Genomic DNA, 24,390 nt, shown 5'->3' with positions numbered 1-24,390 from the left:
ATTCTCTATACCCTAAGATTAGAATCATATATGTGTTCCATAAACTTCTGAAATTATTCTTTATAAGAGGAATTGAACAAGGAGAACACACTTCCGTAATTGCTTGAGAAAAAAGTACTCAGAACTCTTCATATTTAATTGGAATTATATGAGATAGAGTGATATGCATGTGATTTCACGATTTGTATTGTTATTGCAGACATGAAGATAAAAATAAACAAATGCAGCCACTTTGTGATGCCCTTGTAGCTAGGGCCAAGCAAATTGTAGCCAAAACGTCAAACCACCTTTCCGATATTACTATTGCCTTATCATGGTCTTTAGAGAAGGCTGCCATGAATAAAGGAGGGAACATAAGATGTGCTTTTTGCATAGTAAGTAGGAACTCAAACATCAGCCAAAAAAAGCTATTCACTGAAATCTTTTATTTTAATTAAAGTCCTAATATGAAGATTAACATCCAATCAGTATCAAACAGAAGAACTTAAATCCAAGATTGGAAAAGAGATAGTTAACTTAAAACAGGTATCAAACTATGAGGAAGAAATTAACAAAATGAAATTGGAAATAAATTAACAACAAATCTCTTAATAATTTCAATAGGTTTTCTGATATTCCGCCTCCAATTTTTCCTACAGAGAAACAGATTTACAACACCCACCCACACACACCGTGTTATTATTGTTGGCAGAAGTACCTCGACTCTTCAAAGGTAGAATCTTGTGGCAAATTTTGTTGACAAATTTCACAGTCTGAAACCATTGTCGAATACACAAAAGAGTTCATATCTTCCCAACTCGTGCTTTCCACAGAACTAGTACCGGTACTACTATTCACCACATCCATGTCATAGAAGCTCTCCAATCCATGCAATTGTTGCTGGTTGTAGGCCATTTGATGATGATCACTTAGCTCTAATGGGCAGTTCTGATACCCTTGATACATATTTGGAGCAGCTCCAGAGCAATTAATGTACTGAGTGTTTGGCAATTGAGTGGCAGTACGGCTATTCACGGATGTTGGCGAAGCGAGCTCAAAGAGTTGATCTTGGGAGAAAGACACGTGATCACAAAGATATGCAACACTATTTGTTGCTATGGTTGTTGTGTTTGATTGCTGAAGATCGTCAGAAAATCTTCCTCCTAGCTTGACCAGCAAGTTCCTGAGGGTTGCTTGGTCCTTGAAATGAGGATCTAATTGCTGTGGATTCACCAGTGGCGCCATCACTACCGGTGACTCAGTTGCCCAATATGGGGTCTGATTCATAAACCCAGAAATCATCAAACCCTCGTTTTCTGTCCTCATCTCTTGCTTGACACCGCTAGCTCGCCGGGCTTGTTGCTCCTTGCGTTGCTTGCCTAAGAGCTTCTTCTTTAGCCTCGTGTTCCAGTAGTTCTTTATATCATTATCTGTCCTTCCAGGTAGCTGATTGGCAATTATAGACCACCTACATATCCATGAGGAATTGTTATAATTAAACTTTCTAATTCACCATTTAAGGCCACATATTACCAGTAAAGAAAGCCAATTAATTAATTACCTGCTCCCTATACTTAAATAGAGCCCACAAATAATATTATCTTCCTCCTCCGAGAACCCTCCATGCTTGATGTTAGGTCGGAGATAATTCAACCACCGGAGCCGACAGCTCTTGCCACATCTTTTGAGTCCTAAACGTGCAAATAGATAAAGTGAGTATTGAATAATTAGAAAATTGAAGAAGATTTATGGTGTTTGTTCTGATTAGGTTAATTAATTACCTATCTTCTGTGGCAAAGCAATCCAGTTGCCGCCGGTGCCGTGCTCTTCAATATAGGCTTTGAGTTTGGCATCTTCCTCAGGTGACCATGGACCTTTCTTCACGTTAGCTTTATCACAACAAGGAGCTCTCCCCATGTTTAAATTTTGTCTGAGTATTGTGTCGTTCGAAATAAAACTAGCTTGCTTCTCTATCTTTTCTGATAATAATGATAATGATAATGTTATTATATATAAGCTGAGAGAGGAAGAGAGAGACTATAATCGCTGGAGAAGGAGAGACAAGGAGGGTACAGGGTTTTCAAAAAGTAAATTTAGAAAAAGAGCACTTTATGCATTTAATATTGAAGAAATTATAAATGCCAGGAAAGAAGACCAAGTTTCATCTAATTGTCCTTCTTTACTTAAGAATCTATAACGCATATTTGCATTAATTTCCATGGCCGTCTACCTTGACTCCCTCGCCCTCGTTAATTTTGATTAATGACTGATACAAAGTACATCATCATGATCATCATCATCTTCCAATACACACGGCACCAGAAGATACCTAACCCTATACTCACTGTTTTGGTGGAATAATTTATATATATTATACACTGTTATTCAATTAAGAAATATTTAACTTGAGCAGATGAAATTAAATATGATTTGAATTTAAAATCTTTAACCATAACGGAGAGGAGATTCTTCTGTAGAAACGAAGAATGGGACGAAGATGAAAAATATTCTCATAATTGAGGATGCGGATACATGTATCTTGTCCTCGCCTCACCTTGTCCTTGTCTCGCCCCCATCTCTATTCCTATCTCTATATCTGCATCTTTATATTAATATCTTTATTTAAAATATTAATATATCTTTATAGTTTTAGATTATTTATATTTTCAAATTTATTTATATTTTTATTATACATATTAAAGTAATTAATATATTATATTTGTGTCATTTGAAATAATAAATTAGTTTTAATTTTAGTTAATTTTGTTATTTAACATATTTATATTGTGTTTAATTTTTAGGTCAGTGGGACTACCAATTAGACAAATTTATTCAAGCTATTTTGTCTTTTCTTTCTATTTATATTAATGGAAAAAAGATGGCTGATATGATAGTTAGGGTGATTTTTCATATCTCACTAAAAAATTAAAGGAAGTTTCCATCCAAATGAACCGATAAATTTTTGGTTCAATACTTTTCATATTCATTTTATAATGTAATAAATTATAGTAATTGGAAGCTACAGAAATCTGCTTAATTGTTTTTTTTTATAGTAATTTTTTATAGGCCAAAAGACTTATTCCCATTAAGATTTAGTATATTCTCAAACTTTCATCTGTAAAATTTTAAAAAATCAAACATTTACTTTTTTAAAATTCTTAATTAGTATTAAAGGTAAAATCGTTATTTAATAAAAAAAATTTTAAAAACTAAAATTTAATCATATTTTCTCTCTTAATTTAAAAATCCAATAGTTTTTCCCTACTTAAAGGTTGAAAACTGATCATTCCCCCCTTAAAATTTGTTCTCGTCTCCTGCGACCATCTCTTTTCTTGCCATCAGCCAACTAAAGAGAGGGAAGAGAGAGAGACTGGATTAGGGAGAAGAAGAGATTTGGGAAAGCCAGCGGACAACCAGAAAAGAGATGGTTGTTGGAGAGGAGAAAAAAATCCTAAGGGAAAAACGACTATTTTTCAAACTTTAGATGGATAAAATTGTTAGATTTTTAAATTAAGGGGAGAAATGTGATAAATTTTAGTTTTTCAAATATTTTTTGTTAAATGACGATTTTACCTTTAACTCTAACTGAGAATTTTAACAGAATGATAAATGTTTGAGTTTTTGAAACTTCGTAAGTAGGAGTTTGAGAATTCACTAAATCTTGGGTGGGATTCATAGGAATTAGTCTTTAGGCCTTTTCTTTTTTCAATTGCTATTTAAGGACAAACTTCTAATGTTACTTTCGTCAATGCATAATGTCATAGATTTAATCTCATTTTTCTTTATGATACATTATATCTTTTTTATATTATTTGTCTATTTCTTTTTCATATACGAAGTTACAGAATTTTATGTAACAAATAGTTGACTCCTGTCAGTCTTATTTTATGGTTAATTATTGTCGAGGAAATCTTGTATACCAACTAAAATTTCCAAAAGAATCAAACTGTTTGGTATTTCCTCTGCTTTCTCATTGCAGTCTCTCAAGTTCTTAGAAGTTGAGCATTTTTTATGTCACTGAGAATATTTACATAAGATTTACTAAATAATATTTCAATAAAAATATGTGTATAAGCTTTGGACTACATAAATAACTATACAGATTATGTATATTATAAATTTAGATTATAAAAATATAGGGTCAAAAGATTTATTTCCACCCAAGGTTTAGTGTATTTTAAAACTTTCATTGGTAAAATTTTAAAAACTCAAATACTCATTTTTCTGTTAAAATTCATTATGATTAAGGGTAAAAATGTTATTTAGTTAGAATATTATTAAAAAAACTAAAATTTTATTATTAGTTTAAAAATTTAGCAATTTCTTTTACTCAAAATTTGAAAAATGACTATTTTCTTTCTAAGTTTTTTTTTTCCCTTCTCTAGCAACCACCTTGGTTCCAACTGATAATTGGCCTTCAGTATATATTTCTATCTCGTTGATCTTTTGATATCAGTCTTTATTTTCATCAAACAAAGACAAATCATCTTCATCTTCATTTTTGCCAATCCTAAATCAACATCAAAAGACGAAAACAAAAGGTTTCGAGTTGTCTCATGACGAAGATCTAGCCTAAAGAGATGAAGACCTCTTCTTTGGACAAAGAGACCTTGGTTGGGAATACACTAAACCTTTGATGGACATAAATCTTATTGGCCTAAAAACATATATGTTACCATTGTAAAACGTTTTTGATGATGCTAAAAATGCTTTGAATAACAATTACAATAATCTAATTGATGATTAAATGGTTTATAGATCACAATCACCATATTTTTTTCTTTCAAAATTCATCTAGAAGGCAAGATAATGTCAATTTACTACTCTCATATAGAATTTAATAATAAAGGTTTATCTGTATTCTGTTATGGTTGGTGACCAAAAAAGCTAAAGGCGAAGAAATCTACACAGAGACTCCACTTCGGAAGAAAAAAATTGTCAATGGATTGGATTCATCCCGAATATTAAAATAGTATTGGAAGAAACTTTTCAAATCATGGCAACAATAATAGATTGCTTTTGGTATTTCAATATATAATTGATCATTTGGGGCCAAATAATTAAACTATAATCAAAACCCACAAGAGAGATCAATAAATAGTATTCATACTAATTTAAAGGAAAAAGAGAAAGAAAAAAGAAGAAACAAAGCCAACTGTCATGTCAAATGCATTACAATTAGGACCTTACACTTGCCTGCCTTTTATGCTTCTTATTATAATGCAATCAATATTTAATAAAACTATTCACATTTACAATGGTTATTAATTTGCATATTAATGGTTAAATGATTTTTAATTAAAAATAAAATAATATTTAAACATATAATAACACGTTATTATAAGTATAAAAATTGATACTCATTACTACTCTACTCCACATAGTATTATTTGATTAAGATTTTTCTAAGAAAAAGTGAATGTACATATGTACTTAGATTTATGATAATAATTGTTTAATATTAAAAATATTAATAAAATTATATATATTTATTTTAAATGTATAAATAAATATATATTTTATTTATATCATTAAGTGATTGAATGATTTTATTATTATATATATATATATATGTATATTTTTTTTTTTTGTGTGGGGCACGTAAAACATTACTAAAAAAATATGTATATATTAAAGCTGACTTTTCCAAGAATCAAATTCATGGGAGAGTGAAAGTCAAAAGATGGGAATTAAAAAATGAATATAGAATTTTCACTGTGTTTAGATTTGGCAGTTGAATTTTCACTGTGGTTAATTAAAGAACAAATATATTAACTTTGTCAATACGATAGAGGAGAAATTGTCCAGATGGTAGGGCAGCTTTCTTTCTCTTGCCTTTGAAATTTCCTGCAGTGTGTGTGTAAGATTGGACCTGGAAATTACTTTAATACTTTGAAGCAGTCTTTTTTAGAAACTAATCTGGAGTGTCCTTTCTTCTCAAGTTACTTTCATATTGATGCTTTATCGAGGTCTTTATGTAGACATGCATGCACGTGCTCCAATGACATTTAGATAGGTAAAGTAGGAGTGTAGAATGAACCATTAACAGCTGTCTATTGATTGATTAATTTTATTTACTTTATTTTATGGATTATGAGTTATGACATCTATCAAAATACTAATTAGATGTTAATGATTTAGATTATTCTCCCCCACCCCCTTTTTCAAATTTCTTTTGTTAATTCGATGACTTGTTCTATGGAATCACTTTATGTGAAACATTATTTCTAGAATTCCCTAAATAGTCTAATAGTTTACCCAGAACAATACGTCATAGGTTAATTTTTTTATCTGCCCATATGATATCCCAATACTATCTTTTTAAGAGTCAGTTTTACGTTTGTTTATATTATGATTTAAAGTTACCGGTTTTATTTTACCTTTGAGTTAGCAAAGGAATGGTTTTAGCTCTTAAGGATAGTCTAGTCCCCCTTTAATACGCCCTTTGGTTACATTGTACACGCTCATGGTTGGAGCCTTCAATAAACAACAATACACCTATGAAACTAACAATCACACACACTCATACTTTAGCACGCCCATCATGTGTTTGCCCAAGTACTGTCACTCTCACCAACCTTTAGCAGGGGAAAAATATCTTCATTCAAACTTAATGCATAGATGGTTCCAAAATTAACTTACTGCGCCAAAAGAAATCGAGTTGAATAAGTCTAAAGAAGACTGCAGCAGAAACGAAGTCAGTTTGAAAAATTCTAAACATCCCTATCACTTTTAAATCTCATGGACTAAAACAATATGAGAGGCTTTTGAAATGCTAAGAAAAAGCATGCAAGCTAGCTAAGTTAAATACTCAAAATTCTGAGGCAATCGACTTAATTTCAAAAGTTACTACGACTTTGATGAACCATGGAATTGGTCACTTCCGTTTCCATCTTTCACTCGTGTATTTAGTAGATAAAAAAAACCATGTGTAAATGCCAAGTGTCAATGTAATTTTATGATTATTTTTCCCATTATAGCAACTAAATACAATCATATCCAAGATATAAGTTTGAGTTTATAACTTGATCCCTACACATATTCAACATTATTATTGAAACCGCCCATCGAGGATAATCAAATCCAACACCACACTCTGTAGCCCAGCATCTAAATAAATTAGCTATGTATTAACTCTCTAGTAGTTTCAGACAAACACTACAGTGTCAACGTCACCACTCGTGACACACAATTGCAGCTGGGACATTGCACAATTGCCACTAACAGGCGTGATAATAATTCTGATACTAAATAATATAAATCTTAAGAGAATTACACTTTAAAAACTAACTATTAAGATTGGAGAGTTCAAAACCATATAAATTTCACACTAAAAGCTTATATTTTTTAATGTGAGATCCAAATCTCATATTTTATACTTGAGATTCTAATACTATGTATATATATTTTTTAATAAACAATTAAGTCAATAAATAATATGTCATCATATTATTAAGTAATTTTGGATTAAAGATAAATTAACATATAATCACATAATAATATATCATTTTTATATTGGATTGTGTATTCAAAAGTGTGTATAAATCACATTGTTAATACAAATAAGATAATATAGATAAGATTTGGGTCAGCAATACGTAATGTAACATCACAAAGAAAAACAAATGGGTACACTTTGACCTCATTTTAAGGACTCGAGAATTGTGGGAAGGAAGGAAAAAACTCCATAAAATTGACTGTTGCAAACGCTTTTAAGAAAGAAATGAACAGAACTTTCTAAAGCGATTGTTTGGTAGTTCTCCAATCAAATATCAGACGGATTCAGCCACCGGTGCACAAATATTTTGTTTTATTTGCTGTGTTGAAAACTTCAGAAAAGAAGGGGCAAAGGTCAACAAAACATATATAGATAAGACAAAAAAAGGCAGGTAGTCAGAAAATAAATTTATATATATATATGCATTTGAAGTTTGTGTGGTAATGGCTGTAACACAATTAAGACTTAATTGAATGAAGATTGTGGTATGTTTATTAGACCGTTCCCACAGGGCTAACACTTTTGTATTTGCCAGATTCTTGATGGCATTGTTTTGAATTAAATATGTCGTGGAATGTGAATGTCATTTTCCATGAGCTTTAGACTTTTTTTTTTTTTTTGGCTAAGCAGTTTCAGTCTTAGTTACGCCTCTTTTCATGGTATAATTTTAGTATAAAGTAGGAACAAACTTCATTTCCTTCTGCAGCTTTTATTAATTTCAATGTCAATACTAAAAGGTTTCATCTTATTATACAAATCACACAAATCTACTTCTGATTATCTTTATCAAATCCAAAGTAGAGATAACAACAAGATAAGACCTAAATATCTTAATCCTCGTCGACATCCTTACAAGAAAAATTTTTTCCATCGCTACCTTGTTTCCAATACAAGAATGATAGAAAATCTTTGTCCCCTTTCCACGATAAAAATTAATCTCCCCTTTCCCTTTCTATCTCCACAGGAAAAATTCTCCACATTTTTCCAGTTTCATCCTTACTAAAAAAATAATAGAATATTTATTAAATGTAAAACATATTTATTAAAATTCACAACTTCTAAGGATAATTTAATATGTAAAAGTTTAAAAAATATGCAAAGAATCAAATGAACAAAGAAGGGGATGAATCAGAGATATATTTATCCTTGTCTCTGATTACGAAGATTTTAGTCATCTCTGTTCTTATCCAAGTCTTTTTCAAGTAATCTCCTCTCCGTTTGAAGAAGGGTGAGTCGAATACCTAATTTTGTGCTCTGAATTGTCATCTATAATTCAAAGATAGAAATAGATATTAAACTTAAAAAAATAGACAAATTTCAAAACAGAGAATTGTCGTTCCTTTTCAAGAAGGAAGATAAAAAAATTAATTATATAAAGTGTTGCTTAAGCGAGACTTTAACCATTGAAATTTCGAATAAGACAAGGAGAGGAATTGAAAATTATTTATCTTTCTTTAATAAAACGCTTACTTTTCATCAATTAAAGGTAAGGTTGGGTAGATTAAGAATATCAATTTATTACAGAGCTTTTTCTTTTAATAATTTAATGTGTACCCTCTAGCACTATATATATATATATATATATATATATATATATATATATATATATATATATATATATATATATATCAATGCATGTGTAAGTTGCAGATATGCTATCAAAGAGGAGTCCAAAAATATGAATGCATATGTGTTTGTGATATAACAAGTGTAGCTGAGTGCAATATGTGATGAACATGAAGAAATGTGCAATCAAATTTATTTCTACTAACAATTAATAATTAAAAAGAAACAAGAAGATATCAAACATGATTTTTGGCATACATATATATATTTTATCTGGGCATCACTTGACAAGAAATCAAACTAAAGAAATTTCTAATTCCCACTGTATACTAAAGAGATTCTTTTATCTGCAACTGCAATACCAAATTCAAAATGCAAGCAAGAATTTGTTCCAGTGTGACTAGTTCAGCTGGAGGGTCCAACTCATCTTGTCCTCTATAAGACCCATCTGTAGTTGGGTAAGCACGGAATATAGTTGTTGCGAGACAACTCCAAAACCAAAGCCCTCTCCATATGCGACCCTGCGCCAACATAAGATTTTACATGTTGTGTTATTAAGTCACTTTTATCGACACTGCTATGGACAACACCAATAGAGCACTTGAAGGTGGCAGTTCAAAGGTGTGCTTTAATTATATGCACTCTTCCACAAGGAACTAAAATTTTGATTATGAATTGCCATCTTGCCAGGGCTGTTACTAGCAAACCTCGAATATAAACAGAATTCTGATTATTACATTGCATTTGGTGAATCAATTCCCCATTTAATATGTACAGTGAAACCAGTAATTAAATAAATTAAAACATGGAGACATGGTTTTTTATCCTTTCACCAGATAGTTAAGAGCTTTTTACCTTTTACCACGATAAGTGGTGCTACCCACAGGTGATACAACCACAGCCGTTCCTGTGCAGAATACTTCATCAGCATCAAGCAGTTCATCAACTGTCACAAGGCGTTCTTCGACCTGCGAATTTGAATGACCACTGAGAAATTAAACCAATTCAAGGACCTATTATGTGCAAATCCATTAAGAGTTAATCAAATGAAAGCTAAAAACAGAAATTCTAAGCACACTAGCAATATTAATAAAACCTATTAAGTGTGTAAGATGTAGGAACTTGAGAGATCATTTTGAAACTTTTTTAGAGCTGTAAGCTTAAATTACAAGTTGGGGGACAATGTCACTACAACAAGAAGGGTTGTGTCATGCATATTGGATTCTGCCATGGAAAATAATTCACCACTTAAAATATCCTAAACTGTGAGTTTGGAAGTTTGGGCTAGTTTCCAAGCCTCAAACCAAGTTTTCATGATGTCACACTCAAAGGGAAAAGAAGTAAATCAATCAAGATATATCTTCATAGCAACATAACCATTACCTGAAACCCTTGGCTACGAGCAACATCAATTATACTCTTTCTTGTGATGCCAGGTAGGATCGTCCCCTTGATTGCAGGTGTGGAGATAATTTTATCCTAGTAGGATATCACATATGAGAATGTATCCGCTCTAACTGCCTCTAATTTCATCAAGAAAAGCTTGCAAAGTACTTGCAGTGACTTTATAACAAACACATAAAGACTACACGGGATCATTGTAGAGCATAAACCACACTCTCTAACACTAGAAATAGCAAATTTTGAAAGCTTCAATGCTACACAAAAACAATTTTGCTTTTTTTCCCTCTTTTAATCAATTCCACCACCAACTTATAAACACAAGCAAATCATAATAAATGATCTATTTCCTCATAACATACAAAGAACATAACCCTAAAAGTAAATCAATTCAAATACACTAAACTCCAGACAGCATGGTACAATTGAGACAGAAAGGAACTATAGGAAACAAAAAGTCACTATAACCCTAAAATCGGACAAATGGTAAATATATGTCATAATATGAGAAATAGCATAGAGAGATATCTTTTTATTCTCGACCACTAAAATAAGTAATTTATATTAATTTCAAAAGATTAAGTCTTTAGAGAAATAATTTCTGAGTGGTTCTCGTGATAATAGTTAGTGGAATAATCTAACAGAATTTTCATACGAAAAATTGGTTATTTTCAAATGCGTATGTATGAGAAAAATTACAAAAGATTACCACATTATTATTTAATGCAAAAAGCCTAGGTCTTCTCAAAAAATACAAGAACTTCCAGCCCACTTGAAAATCAACGCATGCCTTTACCTATGTAAAGCAGCAACATGAAAGCTTGTACTTACATTTAAGACTAACCATTCCCAAAACTTCAAAGTTCTCTTCCTTCACCCTTATCTCACAACATCTTATGATCTTGGTGTTATCACAATAAGAGAAATGCCCTTATTGAATTAACTACTCATCCCAAGAGATGTCGCAAAAATTTTACCCCGAGTGTTGTTTAATTCTACATGTAAATGAAGTGAAGATTTGGTAAATTATAAATCAACACTACATAGATACACATCACTTGACACTTGTAATGAGATGTTTGGATATCTCTTGGGATTTACAGCATTAAATGCCCTTATATTAATCCCTGAATTTACAAGAATGAACCTTTCACCAATGGCATTCAAAAGTCCTAATGGTCTGAAAGCCCGAAAGTACTCAACTTAGTAACATCAAGACAATATCTGGGAAACTGGAATAAGATCCCATTGGGTGAGGAGGAGAATGAAACCCTTATGAAAAGAAATCCAATTATCTTTGCATTCAAAGGAACCTCATTAGAAACTACTATATATGTACTCCATGGCAAAAATTACACTTAAGATGAATGGATCCGATGGCAGATTAACAAAGGCTGTCCTCTTGAAGGCAACCAGAAAGGCAAGCACCTCCAAGGTAAACAGGATGCATATCTAAACTCGATAAACCCATACTCTAGCCAAACAGACTAATGCCTCAAACAAGCCTGTGTCTCCAACAGCTTGAGTACAGTACCCCACTGCCCTGAAGCTCAGTAAGCAATGGTCATACCAGCCTAGCTGCTCATAACACACCAATTAGATGGAAGAATGCCAAAGCCATGGTTTGGGGTTCTTTGATATGCATTTCCTTGAGCATGATATGGCCCCACATCCACATAGACCTCCCACATACAAGCAAGTTGGAGTCTACACAAGCACCAATAAAACTAACAGCGAAGATGTGTAATGTTTGATGTTCATAAGCATTATCAACTGCATGCAATTGTCTCTATGCACTTTGTTGCATGACATCCTCATGGAAAGAACAAGATGAATGCATATTTCACCAGTTAAAGAATATATATAAAACAATTATTAATCTTCTTTCCCTACTTGGAGCAACAAGTGAAATTATGGTGACAAAAGAAAATTATGCTACAAATAAGTTGTACCTTCACAACAAAAATGTTGCAAGAGGAAACCTCCTCCAGGTATCACATGTGAACACAATCTAGATAAATAACATCAGAATAGCCTTTGGCCTTTGCAGCAGATTGAGCCTTAAGAACCTACAAATAAAATTTTGAATCATGAGGATATATTAGGAATTACAGTATTTAATGATTCAGATGTTAAGCATTTTAACCCATCTTCAAAGCCAAAGGGTAAACCACACCATAACGGCGGTGTCTTACGCTTCACTATAATGTGCTCAGGCCTTCACTGATTTACCTCAAGACACAGATTCCATACATAGCAACAGAAAAAAGAGTTATATCCAAATGTTTAGGCATATTACATTGTTGAGAAAGATATAAAAAAGGAAAAAATTTCAAAAGAACACAAGAATTCATAAAACCTAGATTTAATCAACCTATCAGTTGGCAAAACCTAGCAATAACCAAGCAAGAAAAACATAAATCCTAGGGTGCAAGCAAAATGAAGAGATTTTTTTACGAAACAAACCAAAATTACTAATAAAACAAATCTTTTCAAAAAGAATATTGAGAATCTAATAGCTACTAAAAGGCTGGCTTACCACAGCATAGTTTCCAATAGTTTTTATGCCTCCAGTGCCCCCAGGAGTTGCACGATGTAATTCATGCTCAACAATCAAATTTATTAGTGCTATGCCTTCCTAGCATTGCAAAAATAAACACTATAATTAATAATTGTGCAAGGGATGTGCCATAGTTATCCATAGGAAATGAAAACCGAAGAGAATCCATAGAGAAAAGATAGCACATACAAAACATCTAAAGCATTAAAAAATATGCTAACGATAACTAACCAAAATACAAAACACACAAATGACAAACATTGCTTGTCCAAATACATTGTCACTCAATTTACCACATTGCCACCACAATAATTGTACTATAAAAAAACTGGTCATTGAAACTTCAGAAGCACAATTTATAAAGGGCAAGTAATTGAATTCAATATATACAGTGTCATGTTTTCAATCTCCAAATAAGGAATATTTTTCATATTTACTGTCATAGAATTGCTAATTGCAAATTGCTAACAGTACTTCAAAATATTTATTTAAGCAGAAAACTTGAATTCATCAATATTAATGATATTAAAATTAGAGGAAAAAGAAAAAGAGATTGCATTGTCACTTCAAATGAGACTGAGCATGAAATTCAGAAATTGCAGCTGAATCTAAATTCTGTAATGAGTCATAATTATAAGCAGATAGCAAACCATAACTGATTGTAACAACACTTCTCCACATGATATTGAAGCAAGCATTCAGTTGTTATTATTTTTCTTACATATGTACAAGTTTGTGTGACAGTGTGTATGTGCATGAGGGAAGAAGATATCACAGAAAGCAGATAATGGAGAAGTGATAGAGAACAAGGTAAAGACACCACAAGTCTTGGGTTGCAAACTAAGTTGTAAGTTGCCTGCAACAAAAAGTTAACAAACCTTGAAATAATTCCCAACAGGTGATACATAGATCAGAAAAGTGTACTCGGGAGCAGGTGCAAGACCAAGAACAGCCCCAGTTCCCATTAGCAAAGGCCTGATATATAAAGAACCTTTACCAGAAGGGGGAATCTGAAATAAAAATTAGCAACGAAAGATTCAGGAGCAGTTACTAACCACTCAAGTCACTAACAAAAGTGAAAAATTCATAGTGCAAAATTAAACCATTTTATACCCAATGTTTGTTTGCCAAAACAGTAGCCTTGACAGCTTCCACAAACTGTTCAATTGATGGTGATGGCATGCACATCCTTTCTGCACCCATCCTCATCCGCTGTGCATTTTCCTCTGGTCGGAATAAGAGTATACTACCATCTTCTTTCCTGTAGGCTTTCAGACCTTCAAATAATCCCTGGTTACAAATAAGGAAAAAAAATTTTAAAAAAGATGAGAAGATAGATAATCCTCAAATCACTAACTCTCTCCTCCTCTCCCTCACACATCCAACAACAACCCCCCCTCCTTCCACACACACAAAAACATGGTTTTGATTCTACTAACATCTTATGCACCTATAATTGGTCTTACCAACCATACCCCTACAGTATCATTTAATATTTAACAAATAAGAAATATTTCAACAGCAAATTATTTAATGAAGTGAGCACTGCAACTCCCCAATATAAAATGCTTCAACAGCTAATTTAATGAAAAGAGCACTGCAACTCCCCCAGACAATGTCTCCACTATCTGCTATCTTCGCTAAGTTTTGAATTCGCAATGGTAGAAAAAAATTATTCTCAAATGCTGGAATGTCCAATCAGTTATTCATTTCTAGACTACCTAACTAGTCCACCTCTGACTACCTAAAATAAAATATTAGGAAATTTTCCAGGACAAGAGGTTTAGCAAAAATCATGATGGACCTGAGTGGTTTATTTTTTGGATGATGATCTTTACTACAGAGATGCTTTTGACAAACTCCAGCGGACTTTAGGCAAATTCTGAAACGAATTTCAAGGATGTTTCCATCAAATGTCAAAATTCAAGTGAAAGCTCTAAAAAATATAGAAAACCAAAATCCAGCTATACTTTAGCCAAAATCTAGAGCAGATCAATGAAATTTATTCTATAAGATTTTAACCAAAAAGGAAAAAAAAAAACAAATTAAAGAATTTGGTTAACTATAGGTGAGGAAACTTGTACTTCATACCTTCTAAAAACAAAGTTTTTGTTCCGACAAAATGGGAAAAAAAAAAATCTCCATAGCTCAAAATCAATCATTGAAGAAAACCTCTCATATAAAGCAACTTATCCAAAAATTAGAATTTCAAATATCATCTACAAAAATGTGCAAGGAAATTAATTCACTGCATAAGGTAGCTCCCTTGAATTTGCTTAACTTAAAAAAAGAATGTAATTTACCACCGATAAAATACACAATTGAGATACCATTTTGATTCTGCATTTCCTATCTTGTAAAATTTAGTTGCCGTACGAAAACATGCTACATGAAAAACTCAGAATTATTAAAGATAAAATTCAGGTGAGAATTTAGCGCTGCAAACATTAAAAAGCCAACCTGACCATAATTCAAAACACCAGCTGACGGGGTCAACTCAATATTGCCGAAACGCTGTAATTCACCTTCATTAAAGTTTCCATCCCGCGAACATTTCATCACATACATATAATCAGTAGGAAGAAACGCGAATCCAAGGTTGTCCCAGTCTATGTCCGCCAAATCAGCCTTTTGGTCGCTATACAACAAACCAATATACCCGCAGACTAGAAAACACTAAATAAATACTTACCATAATGCTTAAAATTAAAAACAAAAAGGAAAAAATCAATGTAACAGTTCTTTGAAACACAGCTACATCCATTTCAAGATTTGCATGCGAAGCCTCTGCAATATCCAATTCAACCACAACAAACACATGTTAGAATCATGTATATGGTCTCTATCTAAGCATATATATACTAAGTATATAAGATAGAAACCAAAATTAAATTGCGGAATATTAAACACTAACCTCCAGCCATTGCTTGACGATTTGATGCAGAATAATCCTCTGGAAATTGTTGTAAACTTTCGTCTTCCAGGTGATCTCTTTTTCTCATAGAATGGTGTATGTTTTCAAGTGTAGAAAAAGCTCACCCAGGGACCCTATTTATAGCCTGAAGAAGCATTCTACCATCAAAAATACTACGCAACTTGTGGAGTTATGGCATGGGAGTTACAGACCATTACACTATAAAGAAGTAACTGCATGAAGCAGTTACCATTATCCATGAAGAAGTAACTGCTGCAGTTACCATTATCCATGAAGAAAAAACTAACATTCTCCCACTTGGTCTGTAACCCATCAATCCACATACTGAAGTAAAGAAATAAAATACATGAATCATGGCGATAAGTCCTCTAAGAACGAGTATTATCTTCCATGTATCACAATGTATTTATTCCTCTATAACTTAATGAATAAACCTTATGTTTATTCTGGGTCCAAATTTGATTATTTTTTCAACCAAAATGTGCACATAAAATGAGAAAACTTAATCAATTGAAAAACTGAATAATTTTATTATAGAAAATGTATATACATCAAATCACATGATGAAACTCACTCCCATCACAATTACGACATGAGACCAACTCTCATTCGCTCTACATGATCCTTAAAACTTTTTGGTGGCATGCCTTTTGTCAAAGGATCGACAATCATCAATTCAGTGCTGACGTGTTCAATGACCACTTTATTTTCTTTTACACGTTCCTTAATGGCTAAATACTTATTGTCGATATGTTTACTTCGACTACTACTTTTATTATTTTTAGCCAAGAAAACAGCAGCTGAATTGTCACAATAAATTTTTATCGGCTTAGAAATAGAATCCACAATCCTAAGCCTAGATATGAAACTCTTCAACCATACACCATGTGATGTAGCCTCAAAACAATAAACGAACTCAGCCTCCATGGTAGATGTAGCAATCAATGACTGCTTAGCACTCCTCCAAGATATGGCTCCGCCGGCAAACAAGAAAATATATCCAGATGTTGATTTTCTTGAATCAACACAGTCGGTAAAATCCGAATCGGAGTAACCAACTACCTCTAAATTATCAGTCCGTTTATATATAAGCATGTATTCTTTGGTCCCTTAAAGGTACCGCATCACTTTCTTTGCAGCTCTCCAGTGGTCTATACTTGGGTTACTCTGATATCTTCCTAATATCCCAATAGCAAATGCAATGTCAGGTCTTGTGCAAACCTGAGCATACATAAGGCTTCCAACAGCTGAAGCATAGGGAATGCATTTGTTCCTTTTCAAGTTCATTTTTAGGGCATTGGTTCAAATTGAACTTATCACCCTTCACAATTGGTGCTATACTTGGTGAACAATCTTTCATCCGAAATCTCTCTAAAACTTTGTTGATATAGGTTTCTTGAGATAGACCTAGTATGCTTTGAGGTCTGTTCCTATGAATCTTAATGCCAATGACATAAGACGCCTCACCCATATCTTTCATATCAAAGTTTTTAGAGAGAAATTGTTTCACCTCATAAAACAATCCTTTATCATTGGTTGCAAGTAATATATCATTCACATATAGAACAAGGAAACAAATTTTACTCCCACTGACCTTCTGGTATATACATTGATCTATGATATTCTCTTCAAAACCGAATAAAGAGATAACCTCATGGAATTTCAAATACCATTGACGGGATGCTTGTTTCAATCCATATATGGACTTCCTAAGCTTGCACACCAATTGCTCACCATCACTAGAGGAGAATCCTTCAGGTTGTTTCATATATACCTCTTCTTCTAAATCTCCATTGAGAAATGTCATTTTCACATCCATTTGATGCAGTTCTAAGTCAAAATGGGCTACTAATGCCATTATAATACGGAAAGAATCTTTTTTAGATAAAGGAGAAAAAGTCTCTGTATAATCGATTCCCTCCTTTTGAGTAAAACCCTTAGCAACGAGTCTTGCTTTATATCTCTCGATGTTACCTAATGAGTCTTTCTTTGTTTTATAGACCCATTTACACCCAATGGCCTTTGTCCCATTAGGTAACTTGATAAGATCCCAGACTCTATTACTCTTCATAGATTCCATCTCATCTTTCATAGCATTGTACCACAAAATAGATTTACTGCAATCTATTGCTTGTGAAAACGTAACAGGATCATCTTCGGCTCCTAAATTATGGTCAATTTCTTGTAAATACACTATATAATCACTAGAAATAGCTGATTTCTTCATTCTAGTTGATCTTCTTAATGTTGTAACACTATCCTCTTGTGGAGTAGAGTGTACAATTGGTGGTTCAACAATATCTGAAGGTTGTTGAACAATTTGATCTACTAGAGTATTATCAACAACTTATGGAATTTCATTAATTGGTTGTTCAACATCCATTTGAACTTGAGGGGTGTTGTAAATAACAACCAATCTATTACTCGAAATGGGTGGTTGAGTATCTGAATGATCTTTCTCAAAAACTAAATCCTGAGATTGATCGCTCCCACTGATTAAATCATTTTCAAGAAATTTTGCATTTCGAGATTTCACTATTCTAGTGCTATGTGATGGACAATAAAACCTATAACCCTTAGACTTTTCGACATATCCAATGAAATAACCACGTATAGTCTTTGGGTCTAATTTCTTCTCATGTGGATTATAAACTCTTACTTCAGACGGGCATCCTCAAACACGTATATGTCGCAAACTCGGTTTTCAACCTTTAAATAACTCAAATGGTGTTTTAGAAACAGTCTTTGTTGGAACTCGGTTCAATATATACATTGTCGTTTTAAGAGCTTCTACCCATAGTGATTTAGGAAGTTTGGAGCTGCTAAGCATACTCCGCACCATGTCCAATAGAGTTCAGTTTCTTCTTTTCACTATACCATTTTGGTCTGGAGAACCAGACATAGTGTATTGGGCAACAATCCCATTTTCTTCAAGAAACCTTGCAAATGGACCAGGTGCTTGTCCATCATGAGTGTATTTACCATAATATTCTCCACCTCTATCTGATCTCACGATTTTAATTTGTTTTCCAGATTGTTTCTCTACTTCTGCCTTGAAAACCTTAAAGGCATCTAATGCTTCATTCTTGTTATGAAGCATGTAGAGATACATGTATCGTGAATAATCATCAATAAATGAGATGAAGTATTTTTGACCATAAGCGTCCATATCAGGACAACAAATATCTGTATGTATGATTTCTAATATATCTGAACTCCTCTTAGCACCTTTCTTTGATTTGTTGGTTTGTTTTCCCTTTATACAATCCACACAAGTATCAAAGTCAGTAAAATCTAAAGTATCTAGTACTCTATCATTCACTAACCTTTTAATTCTTTCTATGGAGATATGTCCCAATCTCCGATGCCACAATATAGAGGAATTTTCATTCATAACACTTCTTTTAATACCAACATTATCTTGAACATGCATCAAATTAAATGAAACATTGTTTTGTAAATGAATTTAGAACAAACCATCAGACAATGTACCATTTCCCACAACTGCAGATTTATAAATCAAACTAAATGCAGTTTCATTAAATGTAAAGGAAAATCAAAGGGTACAAGTCTTAAAACATAAATCAAGTTTCTAGAGAAACTTGGAATATAAAAGGTTTGTTCTAAATCCAAAACAAAACCAGAATCTAAAACTAATCTGCACGTTTCGACCGCTTCCACATGTGAACGCATCTTATTTCCTAAATAGATGCATTGTTCACTGACCATCAGCTTCCTTTGGTTTAGAAAGCCCTACAAGGTATTTGAAATATGGATTGTAGAACCAGAATCAATCCACCAAGTGTTATGACAAACATCAACCATATTAGATTCATAACATACAAGTGAGATTGGATTACCTTTCTTTTCAAGCCAAGCTCTAAACTTAATGCAATCCTTTTTCACATGTCATTTCTTTTTACAGAAAAAACATTTAGATTCCTTCTTAAATTCAAGCTGATTGAATATTTTATCCTTTCCCTTATACTTAGCTTGGTTCTTCTTCTTCTTCCCTTGTGTAACCATATGTGCACTTTCATTCATTTCAATCAACAACCTTCCTTCCTCTTGAACACACATGGTCAGAAGTTCATTGATTGACCATTTTTCCTTATGTGTGTTATAAGAGATTTTGAAAGGTCCGTATTGTTGTGGAAGAGAATTTAGAATGAAATGCACCAGGAAAGATTCAGACATCTCAATCTCAAGAGCCTTAAGTTGAGCCGCAATATCCCTCATTTGCATGATGTGCTCACGCACACCTTTAACACTAATGAGCTTCATTGATGTAAACTTTGTTATTAGAGTGCTAGCATGTGCTTTATCTGAAGACTCAAACTGTTCATCAATACTCTTCAGTAATTGCCTGACATTATTACACTCAGGGATTGAACCACGAATACTAGCAGATATGCGTGTCCTGATGAACATCATACTCAAACAATTAGATCGCTCCCAACGTTCATACAGGGCAATTTCATTCTGAGTGCTAGTTTCTGTAGTTGTAGGTGGTTCATCCTTCCTAATAGCATAATCAATGTCCATACACCCTAATTGGAGAAGAATTATCTCCTTCCAAATTTTATAATTGTCACCACTCAAAATAGGAACATCACATACATTATCAGAGAAATTCACAGGTTGAATAACTGTAAATAAATATTAACATACACGTTTAAGTCACTAAATTTGAAGCTATCAAAATTAATATCATATTCTACCAATGTATAAACATGCTTTAAATATATAAACCATATAACATAAAAACTGTCTGTGGGCTAAGTTTTTAATTTAAATAGGTTTATCTACAAATATATAAACCGTATGATAAAACTACCAAATTATATTCCTTTTCTTAATTCCTGTGGATAGATTAAAAATAATAATTTGTTATTTCATCCTAATTAATCACATAAATATAATAAAAATTCTTGTGGGATAAGATTTATCATACTTACATAATTAATTACAATTGATGTCATATAATTAAATGTGATCTCAGGATACTTAATGTATAACTTTGATATAATCAAAAATGTTGTGACTACTCTATGATCAATCAAATATTATACTAATCACATGACATCTAATTTTATGCATATAATCCTTAAGAAATTATTTAAAGTATAATTTCAATTAAACTAAAATTATGCATAAAATTAATCATATAAATAATATTTAATAAACACTAAAAATTGGATAAATGAAACTTCAATTATCCAATTAATTATAATAATTTTGGCAATTACATGTTATAAAATATATTTTATTAAGGCTAAAAATATATTCAAACTGAACCCTAACAAAGTTATTATTCATGAAAACTAAAACTAAAGCATATAACATTGTACGATGTCCCAAATTCTCAACGAAAATTAAATTGGCTGAGCGGCAAGTGTCTCACTCAGAACCTTGTGGCCCGGGTTCAAGACACGAAACTGAAGGAAATTTTTACATTTTAATAAAGTAGATGAACGACATGTCATCTGAAGATCGTCCCTGACCTCTAGCCGGGTCAAGATTCGGGTCGACAGACCCGGTTTCGCACCCGTATACATTTTGCACTCTAAATCAGCCTACAAAACTCTGATTTTGACGTTCCATATATCAAAATTCTCCGTTTTTGATGTAGAATTCATCTAAATAAAAATTTTATTCAAAAAATGCCAACAGCCAACTTTCTCTTTCTAAAGAAATTCGGGATTTTATAAAATTATGCATGTTTAACACATCAAAGCAAGGCAGAGACATAAAATAGCTCTGATACCAAATGTTAGAATCATGTATATGGTCTCTATCTAAGCATATATATACTGAGTATGCAAGATAGAAACCAAAATTAAATTGCGGAATATTAAACACTAACCTCCAGCCATTGCTTGACGATTTGATGCAGAATAATCCTCTGGAAATTGTTGTAAACTTTCGTCTTCCAGGTGATCTCTTTTTCTCATAGAATGGTGTATGTTTTCAAGTGTAGAAAAAGCTCACCCAGGGACCCTATTTATACCCTGAAGAAGCATTCTACCATCAAGAATGCTACGCAACTTGTGGAGTTATGGCATGGGATTTACAGACCATTACACCATGAAGAAGTAACTGCATGAAGCAGTTACCATTATCCATGAAGAAGTAACTGCTGCAGTTACCATTATCCATGAAGAAAAAACTAACAACACAAACCTGAAAGTATGAGATAAAACAGCACAAGGAGAGAAAGGAGAAGGGGATTGATTAACATTGCAAGGGGAGAAAGAAATTGGCTTGAGAGGCTGCAACGAGAGTGAAAATCAGAGGCAAACTAAAGAGACAGAAAAATAAAAGTGAAACGTAAAATTAGAGAATCAGTTACTTTGAGAGAAACGGGAGAAAGGAAATGTTGCTGCATCTGAGGAGCGGAGGAAGGGGAAAGGTGGAGATTAGAAGTGTTACGTAAAACGTAATTGGTTGGCTGAAGGGCTGTTAACACTGCGCTGGTCTCCATTTTCTCTTCTCTCAGTGAATTGTTTTCTGGTGAGCAATGGGATTGTTTGGCCTGGGTTTTGGTGAATGCTTAACCTCTCTCTCTCTTTATTTGACTCTTACTCTGTTTTTAAGTTGTACTGGTAGTTCCGTATTTTGGAAACACCGTTTTCCTGTCAGGACCATTTGCCTTGCAATATTTGGAAAAGCTAGAATTCCCCTAAATTATTATTAAAATCACATAACAGTTAAATTGAAAAGGCCGAAGGAGTAATTCCCACCAAGATATACTGAAAATATAAAGTGACCAGTATAGTCAAAATATAATAATTTTTATTAATTTTTAAAAATTTAAATATTCACCCATTTATTAATTTTAATTATTAAAATTTTTATTTAAACAAAGAAAAATTATTTCTTTTTTTCTTTACTTTTAAAACTAACTACTTCTCTTTAACTTAAACTTTGAAACATTATATTTATACCTTAAAAATTTTATTTTATTTTTTCGATGGTTGTTTTTTTCTACGTTCCTCTTCGGCAGTATCTCCACTCCCTCTATGATGGTTTTCTGACATAGAAACTATGGAAAATCTGATCGAAATGATTAGATTTTCTTATAAAGAACTATGCAAAAAATTGCACTAATTAGTTGGACGGCATTGCATAGACAATGCCCACATCTATGCGATACCGTCTAACAGATCTGTGCATTGGTGACGCACAGAGCGTCACACGAATCTGTGTAATTTTTACACAAATCCATGCAAAAAAATCTGATCATTTTAGCTAGATTTTTGGTGTTTTCTACACCATGAAACCACCATGGGAGGGGAGATGACCCCAGATAGAAACTTTAGGAAGAACGGTCACCAAAAAAATGAAATGAAGTTTTTGGGTGTAAATGCAATGTTTCAAAGTTAGAGAGGTGGCTACATTCAAAGTTTGGGGTGTAAATGATTAGTTTAAAAATTAAGAGGTTAAAAAGAAATCAATTTTTTAATTTAAATAAAAATATCTAAATGATAATTTTAAGTTTAATTGTAACCGTAAAAACTAACGGATTGATAGGTATTTAGATTTTTAAAAGTTAGTGGAGTCACTTCGAATTTTTGTTAAACCTTAGGTGGGAATAGGTTTTTTCGCTAGTTGAAAAAGATGAGAAGATTAAGTGATAGATATATCATTTGGATGACCTTTTCTATCAATCAAACATAATATGTATAATTTTATATACAAATAATAATATATTATTATATAAAATTATATAACAAAATTTTGTGTATTTGTTTTAGTTACACAATTGTATATATATTTATATGTATTATCACATGATTAAATATTATTTTATTATTAATTTAAAATAATCAATCATATAATGAGAAATATAAATATTTATATATTTGTGTACTTAAAATAAACACATCTAATATTGCACTATATCAATAAAATTATATATACTTATTTAATATACATAAATAGAGATATATTTGATATATATTATCAAATAATTAAATAATTTTAAATTAAAAAAATAACACTAAATTATATAATCATATATTATATATATATTTATGTTTTAAAATGTAACTAGTATAGCATTGTCGCATATACATATATATATATATATATATAGAGAGAGAGAGAGAGAGAGAGAGAGAGAGAGAGTTCCACAAAAAGATGAAACAATTGCCAAAAGTAGAGATCCACCATGCACGCACGGAGTTACCGCAATTTGCAAGAGAATCCATAAAGATATTCTTCCAGAACTCTAGTTTCAAGTTCCCTAATCCCATCAATCATACTTTGGCAGCCTCATGACAATGACATGTACCTGGAAATAGCCAAAAGAATCTTATTCTAAAATGAGCCGCTTATATTGGATTAAAACACTTTCCTACCATACCGTCAGCTATCATGACAATGGCTACGGCTGGACTGAATAGAGCCGTTTAATATTTTTGAGTTTGAACTCAGTCTCAAACTTTA

General features: G+C 32.4%; 2 protein-coding genes across 2 annotated transcripts; both read right to left on the bottom strand.

The window, feature by feature from the left end:
- Nucleotides 1-511: 511 nt before the first annotated feature.
- On the bottom strand, nucleotides 512-1,998 carry LOC123206205 (transcription factor RAX3-like). Its single transcript, XM_044623351.1, has 3 exons — nucleotides 1,761-1,998; nucleotides 1,541-1,670; nucleotides 512-1,447 (listed from the first exon to the last, which is right to left on the bottom strand). Exons 1-3 carry the CDS (start codon nucleotides 1,894-1,896, stop codon nucleotides 679-681), a joined length of 1,035 nt encoding a protein of 344 aa, XP_044479286.1. The 5' UTR covers nucleotides 1,897-1,998; the 3' UTR covers nucleotides 512-678.
- A 7,291-nt stretch (nucleotides 1,999-9,289) lies between these two features.
- Nucleotides 9,290-22,484, bottom strand: LOC123206193 (branched-chain amino acid aminotransferase 2, chloroplastic-like). Its single transcript, XM_044623331.1, has 10 exons — nucleotides 22,292-22,484; nucleotides 22,123-22,211; nucleotides 15,465-15,642; nucleotides 14,118-14,294; nucleotides 13,883-14,014; nucleotides 12,984-13,082; nucleotides 12,397-12,513; nucleotides 10,427-10,522; nucleotides 9,899-10,011; nucleotides 9,290-9,564 (listed from the first exon to the last, which is right to left on the bottom strand). The coding sequence occupies exons 1-7, from the start codon at nucleotides 22,421-22,423 to the stop codon at nucleotides 12,439-12,441; spliced, it is 882 nt and encodes a 293-aa protein (XP_044479266.1). The 5' UTR covers nucleotides 22,424-22,484; the 3' UTR covers nucleotides 9,290-9,564; nucleotides 9,899-10,011; nucleotides 10,427-10,522; nucleotides 12,397-12,438.
- Nucleotides 22,485-24,390: the final 1,906 nt, after the last annotated feature.

This window comes from Mangifera indica, unplaced genomic scaffold, assembly GCF_011075055.1.
Source record: "Mangifera indica cultivar Alphonso unplaced genomic scaffold, CATAS_Mindica_2.1 Un_0027, whole genome shotgun sequence".
Lineage (NCBI taxonomy): Eukaryota > Viridiplantae > Streptophyta > Magnoliopsida > Sapindales > Anacardiaceae > Mangifera > Mangifera indica.
Note: the sequence above shows the minus strand (reverse complement) of the source record. Positions and strands in the feature narration are given on the sequence as shown.

Coding starts and splice junctions, on each gene's coding strand:
- LOC123206205 (XM_044623351.1), bottom strand. CDS start 1,896: ATGGGGAGAGCTCCTTGTTGTGATAAAGCTAACGTGAAGAAAGGTCCA. Junction 1,671..1,760: donor TGCTTTGCCACAGAAGATAG/GTAATTAATTAA, acceptor TTGCACGTTTAG/GACTCAAAAGATGTGGCAAG. Junction 1,448..1,540: donor TATTTAAGTATAGGGAGCAG/GTAATTAATTAA, acceptor ATGGATATGTAG/GTGGTCTATAATTGCCAATC.
- LOC123206193 (XM_044623331.1), bottom strand. CDS start 22,423: ATGGAGACCAGCGCAGTGTTAACAGCCCTTCAGCCAACCAATTACGTT. Junction 14,015..14,117: donor TTTTGGCAAACAAACATTGG/GTATAAAATGGT, acceptor TTTTTATTTCAG/ATTCCCCCTTCTGGTAAAGG. Junction 13,083..13,882: donor CTGTTGGGAATTATTTCAAG/GTTTGTTAACTT, acceptor TTGCAATGCTAG/GAAGGCATAGCACTAATAAA.